This window comes from Trichosurus vulpecula, chromosome 1 (genome assembly GCF_011100635.1).
Source record: "Trichosurus vulpecula isolate mTriVul1 chromosome 1, mTriVul1.pri, whole genome shotgun sequence".
NCBI classification, from domain to species: Eukaryota; Metazoa; Chordata; class Mammalia; order Diprotodontia; family Phalangeridae; genus Trichosurus; species Trichosurus vulpecula.
This window is the reverse complement of record NC_050573.1, coordinates 2939461-2963210: the sequence shown is the minus strand read 5'-3', so window position 1 is coordinate 2963210 and position 23750 is coordinate 2939461. Positions and strand designations below refer to the sequence as shown.

The following is a 23750-nucleotide window of genomic DNA, read 5'->3' as shown; positions in this document are numbered from 1 at the left end:
CAAAGCAGACCAGGCCCATCTATCCACTATCTCTCAAAGTCTGTCCAAGTTCATGTTCACTTTTTCCATGACACTGTATTGGGGATACTTGAAGAGTTTGGCTTTCGTTTCATTTGATTAATTCAGTGTATTTCATTGAGTCTTACTAGGTGCTAAGCCCTAGGCCCAAACCTGTATTAGGTGCTAAACCTATGTGGGTGTGGATTGGTAACTAAGGTGGGGCCCAAGGTGGGGCGCCTGATTAGATCTTTGCTCCTAAGTTTGCCCCAAACCCGTAATTACTAGGTGCTAAGCCTGTGTGGGTGTGAAGCTTCCAGGGTCCTAAGGAGAGGTGCTAACTCCAGAACCAATCATAGGAGTCTAAGTTCTGGTCGCTCAGATGATGTTTGATAACGTCTGAAACTGCATAAAAAGGAGGGAAGACAGAGCCATTTGCTTAGGGCTCTCACTCTTGGTGGCGCACTGATGTGGAGACTCTGGGCAGCTGTAGCTAAGAGCCCTCCAGCTCATAACCCGGATGTTGGGACTTTGTTAGACTCTGGTAACTATGCATTAGGATTTGAATCAGACAAGGTCTGTCTGTCCATGTTTGTAATTTGTATTTTGCTTTGAAGTTCAGGGTGCTGGCTTTTTCCCCTGAACTAAGTGAATAGTATTAGTATGCCTGATTAAAGTAAGCTTGTTAACACTTTAACGTTGCTTTCCTTAGTAAAGCAGATCAAAAGAACTTGGGCTTTGGCAGCATTCTTGTTGTTGGGCTTGTGTTGGTTTTTCACTCTCCACAGCAGCTGCTTGCCGGATTGTTGAAACAGACACTATCCATCTCATCCTCTGCTTTCCCCTTCTCCTTTTTCCTTCTATCTTTCCCAACATCAGGGTCTTTCTTAATGAATCCCATCTTTTCATCATGTGGTCAAAGTATTTCAGTTTCAGTATTTGACCCTCCACTAAACAGGATGAATTAATTTTTTTTTAAGTATTGCCTGATTTCACCTTTTTGCTGTCCAAGGGACTCTCAAAAGTCACCAGCACCACAATTTAAAAGTGTTGATTCTGTGGCACTCAACTTTCCTTATACAGCAGAAAGACCCATATCTGTGACACTATGGACTTTTGTTGGCAAGGTTATGTCTCTGCTGTTTAGGATGCTGTCCAGATTTGCCATTGACTTCCTTGGAAGAAAGAGGCATCTTTTAATTTCATGGCTATAGTCACCATGTGCAGTGATCTTTCAGCTGAAGGAAATAAATGCTGCTTCCATTTCTTCTCCTTCTGTTTGCCAGGAATTGATGAGACTAGTTGCCAAGATCTTAGTGTACATACATACATACTTGCAGGCAAACACACACACACACACACACAGCTTAATAATAGCTCTTTAAAATTGTGTTTTTAAATATATCTTTATTTTGTGGAATAAGTCATTTTTCTAACACGGTACAAGATGATTGTATATGAAACTGCAAATCTACTATGCACAACTTGTTATTCCTTTAAATATACAACAAAATTATCACGTAATTTTTTTTCTTCCGTAACCCCAACCTAGAAACGGCTATGATTAGTCGCCAATTGTTGTGTTATTCCACACATACTTCTATTCATCACTTCTTTCTCGCCATGCAGATAGCATCTTTCTTAATATGTTTTTGACAGCTAATTCAGGTATTCATAATAGACAAAGTTTAAGGCTTCCAGTGAGCGTGTGGCAAAAGGTCTGGGTTCCCTTCAACTCCCAGGGCGATGGTCCCTGGGGTGATCGTGGACCCCAGCCTCTGTAAGTCCATCTTCACCCTCTAGGCGGCGCGGCGGCCCGTGATCCCTCTTCTCCCCATCTACATGCCTTTGGTCATCCCAGCCGGGGTTTGCATCGGGCCGGCAGCACGCCCTAAGGCTCCCCGAGGCGAGGGCGAGGCTGATCGCCCCCAACTTCTGGGCTGGATCCCGGATCCTCGTGCTCTCCTGGGGCTGCGACGGGTGGAGAGAAGCATCCGAATGTCTCCCCAGATACTCAGACTGAAGCGGGGCAGCTCCGACGCCCTCTACCGGCTGACGAGGATTTGCACCGGAACGGCCAAGCTTTGCCTTAATCTGGAGAGAGCATTCCTAGGGAAAAGAAACAGCGCCCCGAACGTTCCCCCAGAGCAATCTGCCACTTCCCATAGAGGAAACAGTCCGAGGGTATGGACGAATGAGGGACGAGGTAGATAGGAAGTTCCGCCCCTTGCAGGGGAGGGACTAGGGAGCGAGGTTTTCTGGGAAACCGAGTCCGGGTGCGGCGGTCTAGGAGACCAATGACCAGTCGGGTCCTGTAGTCGCAAGTTCTACTGGGAAGTGGAGTCCGGAAGTGTCGCTGGTGCTGATCGCCCTGGAAGGGGAGGTTACGGGGACCCACGGTCAGGCAGCGCCGGCGCTAAGGGGGAGGGACATCCTGTAGTACCCAGGAAGGGGAAGGGGCCGCTGGGGGGCAGGAGCCATAGGAGCCAAAGCCTGGGGGCCCGAAGGAAGGGGCCCTCACGAAGGTCAGGTACGTCTGTGTCCCCTTTCCTGGAGTAGGTCTGGCGGGGGCCCCTGCGTGCTTCCCGCGGTTCTGGGTCCTGGTAGCGGCGTGGAGAAGCCTGGACGAGGGGACTTCGGTCAGGTTCCCCTCCCCCGTCCCGGACTGGCGGCTGCACCGCGGGCTCCAAGGCAGCGGCCCGTCCGGGACCAGGCAGGGCTGCACCAGGACGCCAGGAGCTTCTTCTCGGGTCCGGGGGACCGACCTTGTCGCCAGTGTCTAAGACACGTCTGTAGGGGGCGAGTCTCGGGCGCGGGGACACTGGCCTGTCCCCTCGCGTGGGCACGCCCCATCATCCTGGAAGAGAGACAATGACCCGCGGGGCTTCCGGGCCAGGTGCCGGACCGAGGCGTCAGGTCAGGAGGGAATCACGCCAGAGTCTGCTGCGGACAGCGATCCTTCCCAGGAGCTCGAGGGGAGACCCGACCGCGGGGCGAGGAGGGGAGGTTTGGGGAGCCCCCCTTGACTCCGACAGCTGGACGCCTCCGGCTGTGCCCCACATCGGGGGCCAAAATGGAGCCTGCGAAGACCACAGCGCTGGGACAGGGTCGTGTACCCGAAGTCACAGACTCAGGCAGCCTGGAAGTCGAGGTGGCAAAGGTTTATTGTTGGGTGGGCAGAGACCCCCCAAACTAAGGGGGTGATGCTAAAGCTTCTCTAGGAAAAGAGGTGGACCATGGGGCAGAGATGCCAATTAGGTGGTAACTTACAACCCTGGTCACTGACTTACTGGAAACCGGGGGAAGGGGTTTCTCAGGGCTGTACCTTGGTCTGTTACATCAGTACCAAGATAGTGTGGACATTTGATGTCCATAGCTTAACCTCTGGATTGAACCTGATAACTTTAGGAATCAATAACTGATAATTCTGTGGTTACAAGAGTCTTGTGTTTAGCAGAGAGTTCCTTCAGAGGCCAGCTTGTTCTTGTGATGGGGAGAGATAGTTTGTTTACTGGGACCCACTCATGAGTAACTGCTGGGCACAGTGTCCTAGGGCTGGGGTCAGGGATGGTGTTTTGAGGCTGGGGAGAAATGTGATCTTGGAATTGGGGTCCAAGCACAAGCAGCCAAGCACCCCATCAGGGACATCTTCATTTCCAAGCCTGGCCCTCCCTGCTTCCTTCCTCCCTCTGTATCACTTTCAGGTAGTTTGGTGCTACTTTAATCCTGGCAGTCTTTCTGCTCAGGAGAAGGGAAGGGGGAGCGGAGGTGGTGGAGACACTGGAGAGCAGGAGCTCTCAGAGATGGGCAGCCTGATGGGTGGTGGCCCAGGTAGAGTTTGGAGGCCTCGGAAGAGTTCAGGGCAGACAGGAGCACTGGAGAAGGCATTCCATATGATGAAGGGCAGGGTTTAGGGAGGAGAGGCAGTCAGGGTCTCTGAGTTCTAGCCCTGGATGTGATTGGAAGAAAGGGCCCAGCCCTTCTGGGGGCCTCAGGGGCTGGACAGGGCAGTGCTCTTGGAATAGGAAGAGGCCTCCGAGGGTGGGCAGGACAAAAATGGGAAGTCTTTGAGCATAGACTACTCAGCTTTTCCTGGACTTCAAATCTCTTTCCTTTCTTCCTCTAGATCTGAGATCACTCTTCCTTCCCTGGAGCAGAGGTCGCTGTGCATTCTGGATGCTAGCTCTGTGCTTGCAGGTCCCCGTTAAGTCTGAGCAAGAGCCCTGCCGTATTTCCTGGTTCTGCTGGCTGCCCGGGCAATTCAGTCTCATTCCTGTCATCTGACCTCATGGTGAGTGTCCTCCAGGTCTTCCAGGAGCACCCCTTCCTCCCCAGCCTGGCTACTGGATGAGTTCCCTGTGCCTAAATCTTTCCCATACTCCCAATCACTTCCAAAACTTCCTGCCTCACCTTCCCCAGATTTGCCATTAGATGACATTTTTCCATAGGGTAAGTGGGGAGGTGGGAGAGGGAGTGGCTCCTTCCCTGTGGTTAGACATCTCCAGAGGTATTTGCAAGGCAATAGCAAACAAGCAGAAGGAGCTGGCTGCAAGGGGGATCAAGGTGGGGTGAGTGAGGAGCATAATGGGAACCAGTCTTGGGTGTGTAAGGGGCTTAGGTAGGGAGGCAGCTTTGCTTCCTGCAGGCCTGGTCCAGACTTCTGGGAAAGCTGTCTTACCTGATATCTTTTTCAGGCCCCTTCAGAACCAGAGGGCAAGGTCTCCTATGGGCTCAGATGTCCGCTCGGGAGCAGGGGTGATCTTTAGATGTCACAGATGGATCCAGGAGTGGTCAGACCCGATGGGCTCCCAGAAGACATATGAGTTGATAGTTGAGAGGAAACAGCACAACATAGGTCCTTGGCTAAAGGCACGTGGGAATAGTTCAGTTTCCTGGCAATGCAGACCTGGGTTCAAACAATACAATAAAGTTTTCTCACAATTCACAACATTGCATAATGACATTAAGCCAGGTACAGATTAACCTACTTAGATGGCTCACAATAGACTAGTTTTAAGAAGAGAGATTTACATGTCACCAAAATAACCAAGAAAACTTAAACATGAACCATAGAGATCAGTGCAACACTCTTACCAATGTTGACTAACATGTCTGCTTGTATCCCAATAATCCATTCACAATGTCCATTCAAGCAGCATGTTTTGAGTCCCAGATGTCTCATTTAGTTATCTGGTCCTTAGATATCTTTTCTTGGACAATAGGCTTTATTCTTAGGATAGTTCTAAATGAGAGATCTGCTTCTTTGGTTCAGATCTAGAAGCTCCCAGAAATTATTAAAACCCCTTAAATTTAGTTTGCTGTTTTTAAAATTTCAGAGAATTTCAGTTTATATGTTATTTGCTGTTTCTGTCCTTACCTCAATTCTGGACCTGGTATAAGAATCCTTTGAAACGGGGGGGTCCAACCATAAAATGAGCTCTTCTGTCTTTCAAAATGATCAGACAGATACTTTAATAAAGGAGAAATAATTTCACTTACTTTTACTACTGTCCTATACAATTTTTGCGTAAAAATCCACGTCCAAGACCTTGTTACCAAAACATCCTTAAATTTCCGTGATAGGTAAGTTTTGAAGCCAATCGTACACATCTGTGTATAATTCTTAGAGGAAGTAGTTTGATCTTGATGCTTTTCTCAAAATTTGCTATCCTTTTTAGTTAGACATCTTTGTCTTATTACTTGGTCTAATCATTTCCTCTGTTGGAAGATGTTATCTCTGTATTATATTTACTTGACCATGAATATAGGTCAAAATTGCATCCTGTTGTAGTAACTCAGAGATGTTCTAGTTTCCATCTATTATTTAATAAATTTAGCATTGTACTTAGAGAATTTCTTGATTAAAGAAATTTGCTATAAGCTATAAAGGAAGGACAATGTCATATAACAGAAGGAAAGAACCTCCTTAGCTCTGATTCCAGGCATTATGGTAGATTAAGCTCAGAGTGGGCCACAGTGCCTCTCCTGATTGGCCAATCCAAGGTTTAGGCCTTTCTCACATCTCAGGAGTTAAAAATGGTTTGGGGAGGGGTTCTGCACTTCAAATGATCATATATATAAATATATATCCTTAGGTGAAGCAGGCTTGAAAAATCACACCCCTATATATTTTTTTCAACAACATACCTGATGCAGCTGTTTTACCCGCTTACACAATTTTGAAATGTCTCAATGCTCTAAACATTATTATGTATTTTTGACCCATTTTCAATTTAGGTGAATGCATTTTTAAAACACTTTGCGGAGAGAATCATTCATCTCATCATTAATATCTTGAAACTAAACCACTGTATATATTTTCATAATAGCCAAGATTTCCAATGAAAAATTTGCTATCCTAGCAAATGTTAGTATTATTATTACATGCTTAGAACCAAATATACCTCATTAAATATTAAGTTTTCAAATGATCTAATTTTATCGCATTCTTTTAGAAGACCAATTCATATGCAACAAAATCCAGATTAAAAGTTGATTTAACAAGATTTCTACCTCACAATGGTCTCCCAGATTTCACGATCTAAGAGAGTTTTAGAAATCCAATGCAATTTAGAAATACAGTAATAACACAGACAATAAACTTCAGATGACATCAGTTGCACTTTCAGATTATCACATATAAAAACTATTGATGTTTGACTTTTGGCACGTAAAAACCTGTTCAAAGTTATCAGGTATGGAGGAGTTACATTCAATTAGATAATAATAACGTTGTGTCTAACACATGGAGTCATCGTGTTAAGCATTTTACAATTACTGTATCACTTTGATCCCATAACAGCAATCATTATTACTTTTCCTTTGACAAATCAGGAAATGGGGCAAGCAGAGATGAAATAGCTTGCCAAGAGTTGATACGTTCTGCAACTGGAACAGAGACGTTTGTGTTTACCAGGGGTGGAGGCTGGCTTCTCACCTCACTAGGTGATTCCAGAGGCTTCCCAGTGGTGATAATTCTTGGTGACAGGACTTAGGGAGTGCTTATCATGAGCCCGGCCTGTCTACCTCTCCATCACAGCTGCAGAATTTACCAAGTTTGGTGCAATTTGCAGCTGCTGAGGCAGGGGCCGCAGAATGTATAGAACCTGGGTAACATTTTCAGGCTTTGCCTAGAAGGGTGGGCTGCAAGGTGCCCAGGGGCACAGGACCATTAGGGCCACTGCCAGTCTGTGATTGCTGCCCCTCCCCTCCTTTTGCCAGGTGTGGAAGAATTTAAATTTTCCCTACAATTCTGTAGCATCTCTTCTTTTAATCTGATCTGGGATGAGAGGGGTTAAGAAGAACTCTTGTGTCTGTTGAAAATCTCCATACTGAGATACCCTCTTAATTCTCGGAGGGAGTGGGGGATACTGAGCAATCAGGATTGGGAGGAGGTGTTTTAGCATGGGGTGAGCTCCCGGAGTTAACCCCAGTCTCAAGAATTTTCTCCAGCAAACCCAAAATGATCCATTTCCAAACCTCTTAGTGATTAATCTCTAAACTGTATCTAACTTTTTACTGTAGCTCCAGGTTGGCCAGACCAGTATCCACAAGGAAGAGTCTTACAGGTTCATTTGTTTGCTTTCCTCACTGCAGCCCTTAGAAGTCCTGGCTGCATCTTAAATCTTACAAGGTAATACCCGCATTCACAGCACTTGTGATACAGACACAGAGACACACTGACAGACAAATTGACAGGACAAATATAAACAGCACACAATCAACGACAGGAAGAGGGGGAATTAGAGGCTTGTTAGAAACTGCCATCACAAATCAGCTATTATTATTCCAAGGAAGGCGGGGTTGGGGAGTTTGCAGGGATCCAAGACCTGATAGGGTTGGGGTAGATGGGGATCTGATGCTGCAACCTTTGCCAGGAGCACCACTATGTTCATTGGAGGGGGCGGATTCTTGGTGACCCCTGTGTTTCTTATTTTCCATAACCTCCAGACATTCTACATTCAGATTTCCAGTGCCTTGGTCTCTTGCAAAAGTGACAGTTACCAGGCTTGTGATCCCTTACTATGTTAGGAGTGTAGGGTGTGGGGTTGGGATAGGAGCTGTTTGAGGCTCACTTTTTGCTCAAGGTCCTCAGTGTGTGCTACTGGGGTCTGGGCAGGCTGGGAGCCAAGCTCAGCTATACACTGGGGGAAACCGTTAAGGAGGGGGGAGGGAGGAGGCAAGGAATGTGGTAGAGGAGGAACAAATGTTGAAGGAGAAAGAAAGGCTGGGGTTGTTAGGCAAGAGCGGCGGGTGGGGTAGAGGGAATTAGCAGGTGCTGGGCAAAGAGGTGGTGTTGTTGAGGCAGCTTTGTGAGCCTTAAGGGAAGAGGCTTCTGCCTTTTGTTCTCACTCCACCATCTCAAAAAATCAATGATGAAAACATTCCCACTCCTGGCTGGATGTTTTGTTGGCCTTTAAGCTTAATTTGGTTATAAGATAAAGTGACTTTGACCAGTCAAAAGAGCCCCATCATGGCCAACATAAATTAGGGCTATCTTTAGTTAACTGACACCAGCGCTGGCAATACCTGTGATCACCAGATTGGTTATAGCTTGACGTATAAGAGGTGGTGGTCTTCTTGGCTGGATGCTGGAGAGAAGGAGCTCTCAGAGATGAGCAGCCTGGTGGGTGGTAGACCAGGTGCAGTTTGAGCTCTGGGAGGAGTTTAGGGCTGAAGAGGGGATCATTGCACTGGGGAAAGCTTTCCATGTGGTGAAGGTTATGTTTGCCCTTCGTTTTCAAAGAGGACCATGGCATCAGGGAAATGATGACATGACTTGCAGTTGACTTTGCTTTGAGTGAGGGAGCGCTGTGCAAGGTCACCAGCCTCACTTTCTCCTCCAGAGCCATCTGGGTCCAGTGCCCTGATATTCAACAGGATCACTGGAGATGACCCAGGATGCATTGGGAGACCCTAGCCCTTTCAAGCTAAGATGTTTTCAGGTTCTCACTTTGAGTGAGGCAAGGCCCATTCATTGTTCAAAAGAGAAACAGTTACCATTGACATTCACTCTAAGCCAGGAGGGCCCAGAATATAGCCATTAAGTGGAGCTTGGGTAGGGACCTTTTGTGGTCCAATTTCTGAGTTTCAGTGGGGGGCAGGGCTTAGGGAGAAGAGGCAGTCTGGGTCTCTGAGTCCTAGCCCTGGGTGTGATTGGAGGAAAGGGCCTCGCCATCCTGGGGGCCTCAGGGGCTGGACACAGTGGTGCTTTTGGGAATAGGAAGATCCTTTCATGGTGGGCTGAAAATCTTTGAGCAGAGACTGGTCTGCTTTCCCTGTACCTAAATTTTCTCCTTTCTTCCCCCATATGAGAGATCTCTCTGCCTTCCCTGGAGCTGGGATCACTTTGCAAGCTCTGTGCTTGCAGGTCCCAGGTAGGTCAGAGCCAGAGTTCATTTCCCCTCCTGCCCCCACCCCGATTTCCTGGCTGCCTGGGCAATTCAGTCTCATTCTCCTTACCGGAACTCATAGTGAGTGTCCTCCAGGTCTGCCAGGAGCACACCTTCCTTTCCAGCCTGGCTGCTGGAGGAGCTCCCTGCCCCTAGACCTTTTCCAGACTCCCCCATCACTTCCTAAATTCCTGGCTCACCTTCCCCAGATTTATCATTGGATAACACTTTTCCAGACTTCAGACTTTGCCCATAGGATTCCGGGAGTCATGATTTCAGCCTTCCTATCAGGCCCCACGTGTCCTGCCTCCCTGTTCCCTAATGTCTAACCTCTTGGTTAGAAATCCCTTGTCTTGCCTTCAGAGCCAGACCCTTTGGAGATCCAAGAATCCTACCTTCCTCCCTGCCTACCCAGGCTTGGTTTACCAAAGCTCTGTCCCGATCCCCCTTATCTGCACCCATGGCTCTGAGGCTGGTTCCCTGTCAGATCCCAGGCATGTGGCTCCCTGTCTCCAGTTTCCCTTTAGGGACTCCAAGCCTAAGCTCTCCCAGAGGGACCCAACAATCCTCCCCAGCTCCTAGTGAGACCTCAGGATGCAGTCATCCTGCTTCCCCAGGCTCAGTGTCCCCCTGGAGCCTTCTGTCACTCCAGTGTCCTTAACCTCCCTGCCATGACTTATGTTAGATTGTCTAGCCTCCTAGACCCCACCCCTGCTCCCCTTCCCCAAACCTCCTGATTCCCTGCCTCCCCTTATTTCAGAGGCCTCATGTGCCATGCCAGGGGGCTGAATTTCAGACTGGATTTTGTCTTCCAGTCTCAGACTTCCCTTGGTCATTCCCTGGTGGGTCCATCGAAGAGTCTGCCCCTTCTTCAACTGTTTCTAGCTTCCCTCTCTCCTAGATCAAGCAGTCAGTCTGTTGTCTAGGTAATGTGTGTATTTATTAGGGAGGGGATGATTTGGAGGGAGAGCTCTGACTCCTAGGTCATTGAGGCCATGACTGGTCTCATCCCACCTGGGATCCCAAATCCCTTCTGCCTCTTGGGTTTGCATTGTTGTTCATTCTTCTTCCTCTGAGAGGACCAATGACATGAGGAGGGTGATATCTTGACTTGCAAGTGCATTAGATTTGAGTGGGGCAGGACAGTACAAAATCATCACCTTCACTCTCTCCCCCAGAGTCCTTCAGAGTCCAGAGGCAAGACATATGTCAGGACAACTGGTGATGGCCCTAAGGCAGTGGGAAACCTTGGTCTTTTTAAGCTCATTTTATCTGAGGCAATACCCATTCAGAGACTGAAGGCCAGGTAAGAAAGGAGGCTAAAGATTTGCCTTCTCAAAAGAATCAATCTGGAAGGGGAAGACCCTCAGGGTTTCTGACTAAAATAGAAAAAAAAATTCCATTTACACTGACTCTGAACCATCACCACCCAAAATGAGTAATGGAGCCTTGGGCCGGGACCTATTATTGGCCAGTCAGTGAGAGCCAGAGTGGTTTGGGTGTAATGGCATCATCATGTAGCTCCATGTGAATCCCAGGTGGCTTTAACAAAGCCTGGCTTGTCAGAGCTAGATTTCAAGAAATCATAAAAGAAGGCTACATGAGATGAGAGTTAATTGTCCCAGTTTAAAAAAAAATCATAGAATAAATAAATAGGGAAGGAAAAAATATTGCCGCCAAATCCGAGATATCTTGGGAGGTTTAAGTGATCAACATTTATATTCCTTTGGACAGAACTCCCACACGTGAGGGTATGACTCCTGTGGACCTGGAACTAGGTGGGATGGAAATTCATATTGTGTATTCCCTTAAGCTAGCCAACATGCAAAGGCTTAGAATCAGAGCTTTAGTTCTGACTTAGGCAAATTGAGTGTTATGGTAATTAAGGTGGTACTTTTTTACCATTTTCTCTTTTGGAATGCTGAGGTAATCAGGTACTTTTGATGAGTCTTGCCTTTCAAATGTAATGGCAAGCAAAGGGGATTTTTTGATTTTGTTTTGGAGAGCTTCCCAGCATTAAGGGATCTTTGAATCAGGAATCTTTGATCTGCTTATGTTAAGGGAAGGGCTACTTTACATGAGTTTAGTTTGAATCCCATGGTTGTGACACCCTTTGACCCTGAGATGTGTATAAAAGATCAGAGGTTAGTGTTTTGCCTTTGAGGGGCACACTCATCTTAAGAGTGTTGGTGAGGAGACGCTGGGTAGCCCTTGAAGCAGGACCCCCCCCCCCCATCTTTGAAAAACGCAGATGTTGGTGCTGGCTTTTTCTGCTGAACTAAGTAAATGACATATGTATATTTAATTAAAGTGAGATTGTCAGCCCTCTTAAAGTTGCTTTCCTTAGAAAAGCAGATCAGAGAACCTGTGCTGGCAGCCCTTCTGTGTGCTGGTGTTGTTGGTCTTGCATAGCCACAGTAGCTGCTAGCAACACTGTTGTTACATTGAGGAAGCCCTAGATATTCTTTGAGCAATCCTGAGTCAGGCTGTCTGTGTCACTCTAAAATGATTGCTTCCGTATATTTTTAACTGTAGCATAAGAAAGGAAGTTTCTTAGTAGATATATTGGTAATTAAGGTGGGACTTTTTTTACTGTCTTAGGATGCTAAATTAATTAAGTCTTACTAGGTGCAAAGCCCCAGGCTTACACTGTTTTGCTGAATAGGTGTGAATCCTTTGAGTCCAGAACAGAGTAACTCAGAGGTTAGCATTTTGCCTGGGGCTTTCACTCACTGGAAGAGTGGCGCTGTGACTCTAGGCAAGCCCTCATAACTCTCCCCTGGCTCTGCTAACCCAGATGTTGGTTTGTATTTGGTCTGTTTATAATGTATGTTTGTAATTTGTTTGTATTTGCTCTGAAGCTCAGGTTGCTGGCTTTTCCTCCTGAACTAAGTGAATGATATTTGTATGTTTAATTAAAGTGAGATTGTTAACCCCTTAAAGTTACTTTCCTTAGTAAAGCAGATCAAAGAACCTGTGCTGGCAGCCCTTCTGTGTGCTGGTTGTTGTTGGTTTTACACAGCAACACTAGCTGCTAGCCAAATTGTTGCTACAGTCAAATAGGTCGTAAATGCGATAAGAAAAGAGCTCTTGTTATCATTGTTAGCACAGTGGAAATGGTTCCAGATGGGAGAGAGAAAACATTTGCTCAAAAGGAAAGAAAAGACAACTGTGATAAGGTTAAAATATAGGAGGAGAAGAGCACATATGACTTCACCTCCTTCCATTCACCTGTGTGTTAGAGGGGACCAGGCCCCTTCAAAACAACTAAGATCAACTATGGGTTCACAGGAATACTCCAGAGGCCCTGAGGGGGAAGCAAGGGGTGACACTGGTTTAATCCTAGAGTTTTGAGTCCAACTAGGGAGACCTTCAAGTTTCACTGCAGTTGGGGTGGTAAGTGTGACTCAATAGGGTCCCTTCCAAGTGACATCTGGCTGTTCTCCTTTCTGGACTTTCTAGGACTTCCAGCATACCCAGTCTCCAGGTTGTACAGGAGTGAGGTGATGCACATCATGGCCTTGAGGTTTAAGAAGGTACTTTTCGGCACATTCCGACAATGCATTCCTGACTGCACCAAGCTGAGTTGCAAATTGGGTAATCAGATGTTGTTCAGGGTCCACTAGGATGTCAGATGTCAGGAAGGGCCTATCATAGTGAAGTTCAAAAGGGCCTAGCTTAATGTTTTCCTGAGATGTAATGGGAACTCTGAGCAGGGCACCTGGGAGGTTTGTCACCCAATCCTCATGAGTCTATGCACAACTTAGTTGGGACTTGCTTGAAGGTATGATTCATTTTCTCCACTTCCCCAAGGATTGTGGATGCCAGGCAGAGTGAGGGTGATAGGTAACTTAAAATGCCTCTGCCACAGCTTGAGTTATTTGTGAAATGAAGCCAGGGCCATTGTCACTCTGTAGAGCACTGGGCAGGCCAAACTGAGGTATAATTTCCTTTAATAGAAACTTAGATACCTCCTGAACCTTTTCTGTTCTGCAAGGCAAGGCTTCAACCCAATTTGTAAAGGTGTCAACCAAAAGTGGTTTGAATCCCTTCCATGGGGGCATGTGTGTAAAATCTGTCTGCCAGTCTTCCCCTGGGTAGGTACCCATCCTCTGGACAGGTTTTAAAAGAGGAGGTGGTCTGATTGCTCCTTCAGGAGTTACCCGGGCACAAGTTCAGAAGACTGGCCAAATGGTTTCACCCAGCTTGTGACCTATAAAAAGTGGCTTTGTCAGGGGCTGAAGAGCATTCTTCTCCAGATGTGCGGCTGGATGTAAGCCAGACAGCAATTTCCGCTGGGTGTCTGAAGCCACCCGGAGTAGGGAGAGAGTATATCCCCTTTCCTTAGCACGGGTCTTGTCAGATACCCCCCTTTCCTTCCATATTGCCCCAGTAGCATGTAGGGCATGGAAGGCGTATTTAGAATCAGTGAAAACATTTATGTTTTATTTTCTCCCAGCTCTAAGGCTCTGGTAAGTGCTATTAACTCTGCCTTTTGGGCAGAGGTCCCAGGGGGCAGAGGCTTGGCTTCTGTGGTACAGTGTAGGAGTCAGGGATCTGTGAGAGTAATGGTGCCATCATGGTTACTTGGCAGGCGGCACCCTTTGCTGCAGTATCTGCCAGGTGATACCCCACAGCTTGATCCATTTCTCCCTTCTGGTGGAAGGATGAAGAGGAAAAAAAAATTGTGAAATTCCCAAATAGAGAATCTTCTGTTGTAGCAATTTAGATTTGAAGATCTTTTCCACCATGACCTGCTTATGTCACAGGAGGCCTAAGTTATATGGTGGGAGGAGCTTCCTGACAGGAAAAGGAAGTGATGACACCAAAAAAGTGCTGAGCGCGAGAGCAAGAGGGAGAGCAGAGCTGAGCAGGCTGACCTAGCTGTGCTGTGAGTTTGCTTTGGGGGAGACCCCAGCAGGGGGTCAGAGAGGCTTTGGGGTGGCGAGGCTCCAGGCTGTTAAATCGTGTGTGGAATGTTTTATTGCTCTGACAGACCGGATAGGTGGCTTGTGGGATCTGGTGTCTGAACAGATGGTTCACTTCTTCTGCCTTCATATACTTTGCAATACAGAACCAGAGGCATTTTGACGATTACCATCTACGTTGTTGTTGCTGCCTTACTGACACATCTGTCTAGAGGGAATTCCCCACCTAATCTCTAGCCTTAGGCTCTAGGTGCTTGAAGGAACTCTCAGCTAAGAGAAGGGAAAAAGATAGGCTTGCCTTTGGATTAGAGGGGTCCCTGACTTCCCTCCATGAGCTATGTGAGATTGTCTTGCCTCCCAGACCCCACCTCTGCTCCATTTCCCTAGGCCTCCTGCTCCCCTACCTCAGGCCCCCTGCCAGGGGGCTGAATCCCAGACTAGATTTTGTCTCCCAGCCTCAGACTTCCCCTGTTCATTCCCTGGTGACTCCGTTCAAGAGCCCTCCTCCTCCTCAACCATCCCTAGTTTCCCTCCTAGACTCAGTGTGTATGTGAGTCAGGGAGAGGGGATACAGGGAAGGCCCATGTGGAAGGACAGCTCTGACTGAGGAGCCGTTGAGGCTCAGAATGGTCTCATCCCATCTGGGATCCCAAGCCCCCTCTGCCTCTTGGGTTTCTGTGGGAGAATGGTGGCGTGGGATGGGGAAGAGGAGTAAGAGAGAGAGAGGAAGTAGTCTTCCTGTTCAGACCTTCATTTCCAAGCCTGACCCTCCTTGCTTCCTCCCTCTGTCTGTAGGGTGGAGTCTCTCCCCTGAGGGCAGGGCCAGGGCCCTTGTGACTCCTGTAAATCCCTGTAGGCCAGCCTGCTGCCTGGGAAGAGAAGAGCAAGACCTCTCCCCCTCTGGGATCCTTCTCCCTGCCCAGCTCAGTCTGCAGAGGACCAAGGCCTGGCCCCAGCAGGGAGCCTGGAGCCAGAGGGAATGGCCCCTGGGAGCAGCAGCCCCCCTCCCCAGGTGAGTGCAGTCTGTGCACAGACATCAGCCAATGAGGCCATTGCCACAGACATAGAGGATGGTCTGTGAAGCTGCCAGTGTGATCCTCATGGAGCATTTCTTTACAAGAATAGGCATTCAAAGCCCTTTATAACCTACCTCCCACTCCAGTCTTTCCAGTCTTCTGACAGCTTTCTCCCTAACATATATCCTTGACCCAGTGGCCCTGGTCTCCTGGCTTATCTCAGCTCTAGGCATTTTCAATGGCTGTCCCCATACCTGGAATACTCTCCCTCCCCAGCTCAGACTCCTAACCTCACTGTCTTCCTTTAAGTCCCAATAAATAACTGAAAAGGTGCAGAAAGTATTCCCTCAGCCCTTTGAAGTCTTACTCCTTCCCTCTTCTAATTATGGCCAATTTGTCCTGGACTTGGCTTGCTTTGTATATATTGATTTGCTTGATGTCTCCCCCATTGGATGGTGACCTCTTTGAGGGCAGGGACTGCCTTTTGCCTCTTTTTCTACCCCCAGTGCTGAGCATTGACCCTGGCACATGATGGGTGCTCAATAAATGTGTATGCGATTGAAGTGACAATTTCTGGTCCTTGAGCCCTTGTCTCATCACTCTCTTCTTCCCCTGCTCTCTTCTCCTCATCCCTTTCCTGTGTCTTCCTTGTTGTCATGTAGAGTCATCAAAGGACCTTCTCCTGCAGGCAGGATGTCAGCAGACTCTGTCCATAATCCCCCCTGTCATCCTGTGCACTCTTACCACCCCCAGAGTGACTCCTTCATCCCTCTCTCGCTGTGGACTCTCAGAAAGAAACGTCTTCCGGGTTTGTTGTCCACATTTTTTCACTGCTCCTGCATTTCTTTAGTGTGGGTGTTTCAGAAGCAAATAATCTCTTCTTTTATGGTTTTCTTTCTGGAAATGTTTCTGGCTCCTTTTCATTATGGAATATCCACTTTTTGTACCATGTTGTTAAGCTCCCATCTGCAGGCTGCATCCTGGGCTCCAGATTTCTCTGGAACAGGGCTTCTCAAACACTTTCCACTCTTGACCGCTTTGCATCTGAGAAATTTTAACAAGACCCTGGGTCTATGCAATAAGTATGTAATCAATATAAATCATAAAGAGATTTATTTTAAAAGAATTCTTTGGCCTACAAAATAGGTATATAAATCAAAGAATATACTGGTAATAAATTATACAGTAATTTATCTTAAAACATTTCTTTGGGTTACATATAATTTTACCCTTTACCAAAGATGAAGGCCCATTTGCATTCTCAGGAGCTGGAGGTGCTTGTGTATTTTTACATAAAGAATTAAATCTTGGCAGAATATTGGGTATTGCAGCACATAGAGCATCTTCAACATTTTTCAGAGAGGAGTGACCTTTTGATTTCATAACATCCAATACTCTCGTATCTGAGCTGAGGTGTTTCTGGCAATGTTTGTTGGCTTTGCATATTGTGACAGCGTGGGCAGTGCAGAGTGCACATGTTGTGTGTTCGGAACCAAGGCCACAGTGAAGATGCGCCATACAGCATGGGCAAGTGATGCCAGCAACTCCTTGGATTCATTACCTGTTGGATTTTGAATTCATTTTTGCTCGTTGGGTATTCAGTAACCTTTAACTGTTGTCTGTCTTTTTGTAACTCCCACATTTAGTTATGCAACCCCAAGTGAGGTCCCGACCCACATTTTAAGAACACATCCATCCATTCCCTCCTCCTTTCTTGTGGCTTTGCGTTGGTCTTGCATGATTCCAAATTCCTTTCCATTGAGTATGAAAGTCTTTCTCCTGGTGGCTTGGAGGATTTTTTGTTTCTAAATTAAATTGGGAAATGTAATTACTACCAATCTTGGGGGTTGCAGCCTTGGGTTTCTTTTTGTTTTCTTAATCATTATTGAATTTTAATTTATCAAAGAAAATAAGCATTTCCAAAACATAGTACAATAAAAGGATGATTGCATATGAAATTGCAGGTGTATTATGCACAACTTGCTATTCCTTTCCAGTATACAACAAAATCGTCATGTACTTTTCTTTTTAATTCTCACAACCCCAGCCTCTGCCCTACAGGTGGCTGCCATTAGACACAAAGAGGTATATGTGTATATGTAAAATTATTCTGTACATTTAACTTCAATGCAATTTCTAGTTCTTTGCTACCCCAAAGAGCTGCTGCCATCACTTTGGAATATAGAAGTTCTTTTCCTTTTACCCTAATTATTTTTTCTCTTTGTGTGGGATGAAAGACCCTCACCAATTAAAAAGTTAATTTATAATAAGGAGCCATCTCAGAGTAGGAACAGAAATAAATTTTATTTAGTTCTCGAGAATAGGGCGTCCTCTGCCAGCACGAAACAGAACCAGCAAAGGAGGCAAAGTACAAGGGGCAAAGAACCAATAATTATACCTAATGCAAGAGAATTCCCGCCCATCTCTGACCCTTCTCATCATTGGCTGGGAGGCGGGCTTATAATCTGAGCGTGAAAAGCTAGACAAAGAACTAGGAAATCTAGGCAGAGAAACTCCAATTCCCATTCCCTTAGGTAATGATTACAACTGAGGTGAAATCTATAAATCTGAAGAAGGAGAATAGGATAAGGGGAGGGGGAGACCCTCTCCATTCTTTTACAGTACTTTCACAGTAAAGGAAAGCAGGTCACAGTGATCCTATTCTCACTGAGCAAATCTTTAAACCAGAACCAGAAGAAAGAACAAAAAGTTTCAGGGTAAACTTTCCCAGAGGCTGAGCCATCAGACTCTCACAGGCTCAGAATTTTTCTACTTCCCTGTTTCCCTATTTCTTCATTTTTAAACATTTCTTAGTATAGATATAGATATAGATTTATACATATCTTCCCTGTGAAGTCTTCACATTTTACTTACCTCACACATCTTTAACCGGAGAGTTTTGAAACTTAGTTACGACATTCCTGTAAGTTTTCTTTCCAGGATCTTTTTTGGGGGCTGATCGGTGAATTCTTTCTATTCCGTCTTACCTTCTTTTTCTAGAACTGCAGGGCAGTTTTCATTAATGACTTCTTTGATCACAACTTTCAGGTAGCCCGACATTTGGGATATTGTTTCTCCAATTGTTTTTCCAACGAGATGTTTCAGATTCTCTTCTATTTTTTCTAGTTTTGTTACATCTTGGGGTCTTAACGCGCCATTCAATCCTACCTGCCAAATACTAGCTTTCAAGGAGTTATTTTCTTCTTAAAGATTCTGTATCGCTCTTTCTAATTGGTGATGTTTCTTTCCAGAATTTTCTTGAATTGCTTTGATTTTTTGCTCATTTTTCCTCATTCTCTTTGACTTGACTTAGAATTCCTTATTATGCTTTGCTTAGATTGTGTTTATTTTTTCTAATTTTTCCTTATTCTCTCTTATTTGATTTTTTTTATTATTATTTATGTCTTTAGTTTACCACATTCAGTTCCACAGGTTTTTGGGCTCCAAAATTTCTCTCCATCCCTCTCCTTCCCCCTCCCCACCAAGACGGCCTGTAATCCGATGTAGGTTTTATATTTACCTTCACATTGAACTTATTTACATAATAGTCCAGTTGTAAAAAAGCATTATAACCAAAGGAATGAATCATGAGAACGGGGAAACGAAACCAAAAAAGAAGGAAGAAAAGAAAAAGAGCAAATAGTTTGCCTCCATCTTCATTCAGACTCTGTAATTCTTTGTCTGGATGTGCGTAGCTTATTCCATCATGAGTCTTTTGGGGCTGTCTTTGAACCTTGCTTTGATGAGAGGAGTTAAGTCTTATCAAAGTTAGTCCTTACAAATACTGTGTCTGGAATTCCAATTTTCCCACATCCTCTCTAGCATTCATGATTTTCCTGTTTTGTCGTGTTAGCCAGTCTGACAGGAGAGATGGGGTTCCTAAGAGTTGTTTTGATGTGCATTTCTCTAATCAATAGTGATTTAGAGCATTTTTTCATATGACTATAGGTATCTTTAATTTCTTCCTCTGAAAACTGCTTGTTCATATCCTTTGACCATTTCTCAATTGGGGAGTGACTTGTATTCCTATAAATTTGGTTCAGTTCCCTGTATATTTTAGATATGAGGCTTTCTTTGATTTTTGAACTCCTTTTTAAGTTCTTCCAAAACTTCTTTTTGACCTTGCATCCAATTGACATTACTCTTTAGTGGCTTCTTTTGACCTGACTTTCTTCTTCTGAATATGACCCAGATCTCTTTTTATTCCCATAGAGTTATCCGTGGTTGGGTTCTTTTTCCTTTGCTCCCTTGTTTTTATGTTTAATTTGTCTTATTTTATTTTTAGCAGCTTGATATTACTATTGTGAGAAATGCTTGCTCAAAAAGAAAATACTCATTGTGAAGCCAGGAAAGTTCTCATTACATTTATTTCACATTTATTCTGAATGGGTAACTCCCTAATGGAGTATGCTGGCTTTTTATTTCCTGTCCGCGTTTCCAATTTCCCCCCTTGTTCTCCACTGGTTACATGCAGCCTTCTGAAATGTCTGCTTCATGTTCTCATCCTTGATATGTTCCCCCTCAAACAGCTGGTTAAGCATGGGTGGAAGCTTCTGACCCTGCTTCTGCTGGGTCAGAGCTCTGATTAGAACTAGCCACTTTTGACTTACATCCTGTTATCACTCAAAGCTGGGAGTACTTTTGATCCTGTGGATACAGAATTCCTTCTTTTGTTTCTCACAAATTCCTCCTCTTTTCTTTTATTCAAATTCTGTTTCTACATCTTTCTTACATCTAGTTAATACTTCTTCTTTCTCCTGTGTATTCTTCCTCTCATCCATCTCCCCTTTAAGTAGGCCTAATAAATATGGGAAAGGATGGGGGAAAGGTTGATCCACCCACTGACAAATCAAAGGAGGCAGTCCCCTTACAAAGTACAGATACAGACACTCAAAAGAAAACAATAATGAACAATCAGTTGTCCCTTTAAGATTCAGAAGTCTGGTCTCATACATCTGTCTGGCAGGGAACATCTGATGAAGTTTTCTGGTCCAGCACAGCATCACAGCATCTGCTTGTAGGAATCCACTTTCTTGTGCACCTTCTACAAAAATGATCTTGACACAATTTTAAATGACCATTCAACTTATACCCTTATTATTCTTATAAAATCAAAACCAGAACCTTGGCCAGTTCTCATGTTCAAGAAACTCACATTACAACCCAGTTTTTTTTTTTTAATACTTTACACTAATCCATCATTCATTCTCCCATCAGGAGGTTGAAATTTCCCTAAGGAATTAATAACAGGCTCCAATACATATATAAATATATTGAGTATTCAATTTTAACGCAGTGCATATCCAGTCATAAAACAATTCCAACTTTTGTTCATATTATGGTTCTTTTAAAGCATTTACAAGATAGATCACAAACCATTCCTCTTTTAACATTAACTAATTGTGACAAAACTTAGACAAGTATGATTTTAACTGGGTATCAGAATAATATCCTGATTTCACGAGCCCTTGACCGAATTGTCTCCATGCCATTATGAAAAAAATTAAAAGACCCTAACTTATACAGAAGTGCACACACACACACACACACACCCCTTAGTAACAAATGTCAAGGCTAAATAGTTGTTTAGAATAAAATCCTAAGCCAAAGAGCTCAATCTTATACTTACTTTTTTTCAATAGTAACTTCAGATGTTCCAGTACCAATCTATTATTTAATAGATTTGTTATTGTGCTTACTAAACTGTTGGTTATAAAAATTTGCCTTATATAAAAGAGTAGGGACATAACTAAAGCAAGGGAATAACATTTCCCTGACTTCATATCATTTTCAGGCCAAAGTTATATAGACTGCCATCTGCATTGAGCCAGGCTTAAAGTCTGCCAGGTATCATAGCGGGGAAATTGAGTCAAGAGAATCCTACCTCAACTCTTGCAGAATAGTTGTTCTCCCGACCTTCCCATGAGATCGCCCCGTGCAGTTCATAGATGCACCTCACAGGGCTGCTGCATCATGGATCAGTGGCTCAGCAGCATTTTTTGATAATGATACCTGGAGTCAAACTCAGAATAACAGTTAACAGTCCCATAAAGTCTTGAATAGCAAGTTCCCACAATCAGTTTCAGATACACACATCGGTTAAGGAACATCTTTAAAGCAAGTCTTAAGTGGCTTGCGTGCATTTCTATACTTGTTCTAGTTCCTTGTTAAAGAACAGCATAAAATCAGATTTCCCATTAAAATTATGAATTATTGCTCCAATAGATTTGCAACCTCAAAATTTATCCTTCTCTAACCATGTTCAATCTGAAAGAATGAGATACTTCAGGAATTAAACCTTATACATATGCTAAGTCCAAATACAAATTTAAACTCATGTTTTGGTCATGGAATGAATTCAAATCAAAACAACAAAATGTTCCCCACCAAATGAGAGTTCCCCTGAGAACTTTCCAGACATCGCAAACTGTGAACTTTCTCCTCCCCATAAAACCCTCTAGAACTCTAGGTATCACAGAACACATAGTATTAACATAATAATAACATTCTACAAGTTACCTCCTGCTAAGAAAATTGCACTTAAATGCTCTTCCTCATAAAACCTTAATTAAATAGCAGGTTCTTCAGTCACTTGTATCAATAGCCAATTATTCTTACATCATTTTGAAACATGAAAGGACCTTATTCCCTACAGACATAGATCTAGTAACAGTAACGGAAATGTATCCCAGCCTTAGTCTATCGCATGATTCAGCATTGTGCTTGTACCTTTGTTTCTTTTCCCTTTACCTGATTATTCCCATAATATTTAGAAAGCATGTTCCTCTTCCAGGGATTTTATCTTTCCCATGATTACATAAGAGTAACAATTTTCCCAACTGTTTGAAAACAGCAAGATTTCACATACTTGCGTTATGCTCACGTTTCACTGTCTGCTTGCTTTGATTATAGAAACCTGCCATAAAAAGGAAAGGCGAGGACCTGATTAAAGCATCACAGCCTTCCATACACAATATCACATCCACTTTATAGCTAGACTCAGGAACAGTCAGGTGAGAAACATTTCTTTTCCAAAGAACATAGTGGGGAAACTGAGCTAGCAGGATCTCATCCCAGGTCGAGGCTAGGATTGTCCTTTTAGCTTTATCCGAGATGCAAGCCTTCACCTGTAGGAGTCACATTCTATTGAGTAGCTCATGGCATCTCCCCCAGGTGGTGGGTTATTGAGCTCAGAACACAGTTTGTTATGGTCCCAGAAGCTTTTACATCAGATGGAAATTTCATTAATCAAAACTTTACCAGGACTCATATCTTAAATTTTAAATTTGTCCTAAAAGCCAATCACCTGATTATAACTTTAAGAAAGTGTGGAAAATATTATGCTATTTTATATCATTTTTAATTTCAACCAGACCCAGAGCCTGAATTAATGAGTAACTGGAAGAAGATCCAGGACCTGGGCTTCTTTGTTCTCTAGAGTTTGCTCAGGAAATACCCTAACCTCTGTCAACAAGGCCAGATCAGACTGACCTAGGGACATTCTCACCCCTGTTAGCCATTAAGGGATGAGACCCTAACCCCAAGAGAGACTACCTCGCTTAATATTAACTGACCTTTGTCAACATTCTTTACAACTCTATTCCATTAAGGAAAATCCTCTTCTTGTATCATGGTTAAACACACATGGGGGTCATAAACGTGAGGTAATACAGGCTTGCTAGGTCTGCTAAAATAACGTATATAAGTTTTCTCATTCCTTTGTTCAGACAGCCAGAGCTTATGCTCTGACTCCTTGTATGTACAAGTAAGCTAGCTTAGCTATGCTTTAAGGGAAAATAATAAACAACATGGATTTTTCTATCACCTAGCTCTGTTGTTTCCTTCAACCAAATTTTCAGGTTTAACAAAAGCAAGTTTACCCAAGTTTTGAGGCCAGCAGATTTCTAACTTCTAGCTGCTTGGGTAATGCTTCCAGGTTTTCCAGCCCTAGGGACCCAGGGTCATTACCTTTTGGGCCCTCACTGTAGCTGTTGCCCCTTCACCCTCCCTCCCTTCTACCAGGTGGGGAAAGGTAAAGCTCTTTCTTCTCATCTTGACTAAGGAGTGGGGGAAGGGACTGAGGAGACTGTAAGGATGTTGTTTCAAAACTCCTTACTTAATCTCAAAACTTCCAGAGAATGCTAAGAAACCTTTAGCCTCCCCAGCTTTTTCACCTGTACTCAAAAATTTCGAATTGGGCGTTGAATGTACGTTTCTTAGGGTACTTAAAACACAAAAAGCACGCCTTTAAGGCCCATCCAAGGACACAGATGAGGATAGAAATAATGCTCCAAGGGCTAAGAGATGCCCCCTCTCCTAGTTTATTTTCTAACCTGAAGGTGTCCCAAAGTCTTTTCCCCTTGTCTTGAAACACCATAGAACTTTCTCCTTATCCTGGACCATAAAACTTCCAGTCT

General features: G+C 44.5%; 1 protein-coding gene and 1 long non-coding RNA gene across 3 annotated transcripts in view; both read left to right on the top strand.

The window, feature by feature from the left end:
- Positions 1-2452: 2452 nt before the first annotated feature.
- LOC118854548 lies at positions 2453-10675 on the top strand. Its single transcript, XR_005010725.1, has 4 exons — positions 2453-2527; positions 4124-4288; positions 7522-7630; positions 10568-10675. It is a non-coding gene; the product is annotated as an uncharacterized LOC118854548 (long non-coding RNA).
- LOC118854523 (zinc finger protein OZF-like) overlaps positions 10670-23750 on the top strand; it is a 35754-nt gene continuing 22673 nt past the window's right edge. Inside the window, exons 1-3 of one of the 2 annotated variants that reach the window (XM_036764892.1) lie at positions 10670-10695; positions 12852-12925; positions 15174-15329. In XM_036764892.1, the coding sequence (XP_036620787.1) occupies positions 12896-12925; positions 15174-15329 (186 nt within the window). In that variant the 5' untranslated portion in view covers positions 10670-10695; positions 12852-12895. Of the gene's footprint in view, positions 10696-12851; positions 12926-15112; positions 15330-23750 lie in introns of both variants that reach the window. The other variant, XM_036764898.1, reaches the window with a different exon arrangement.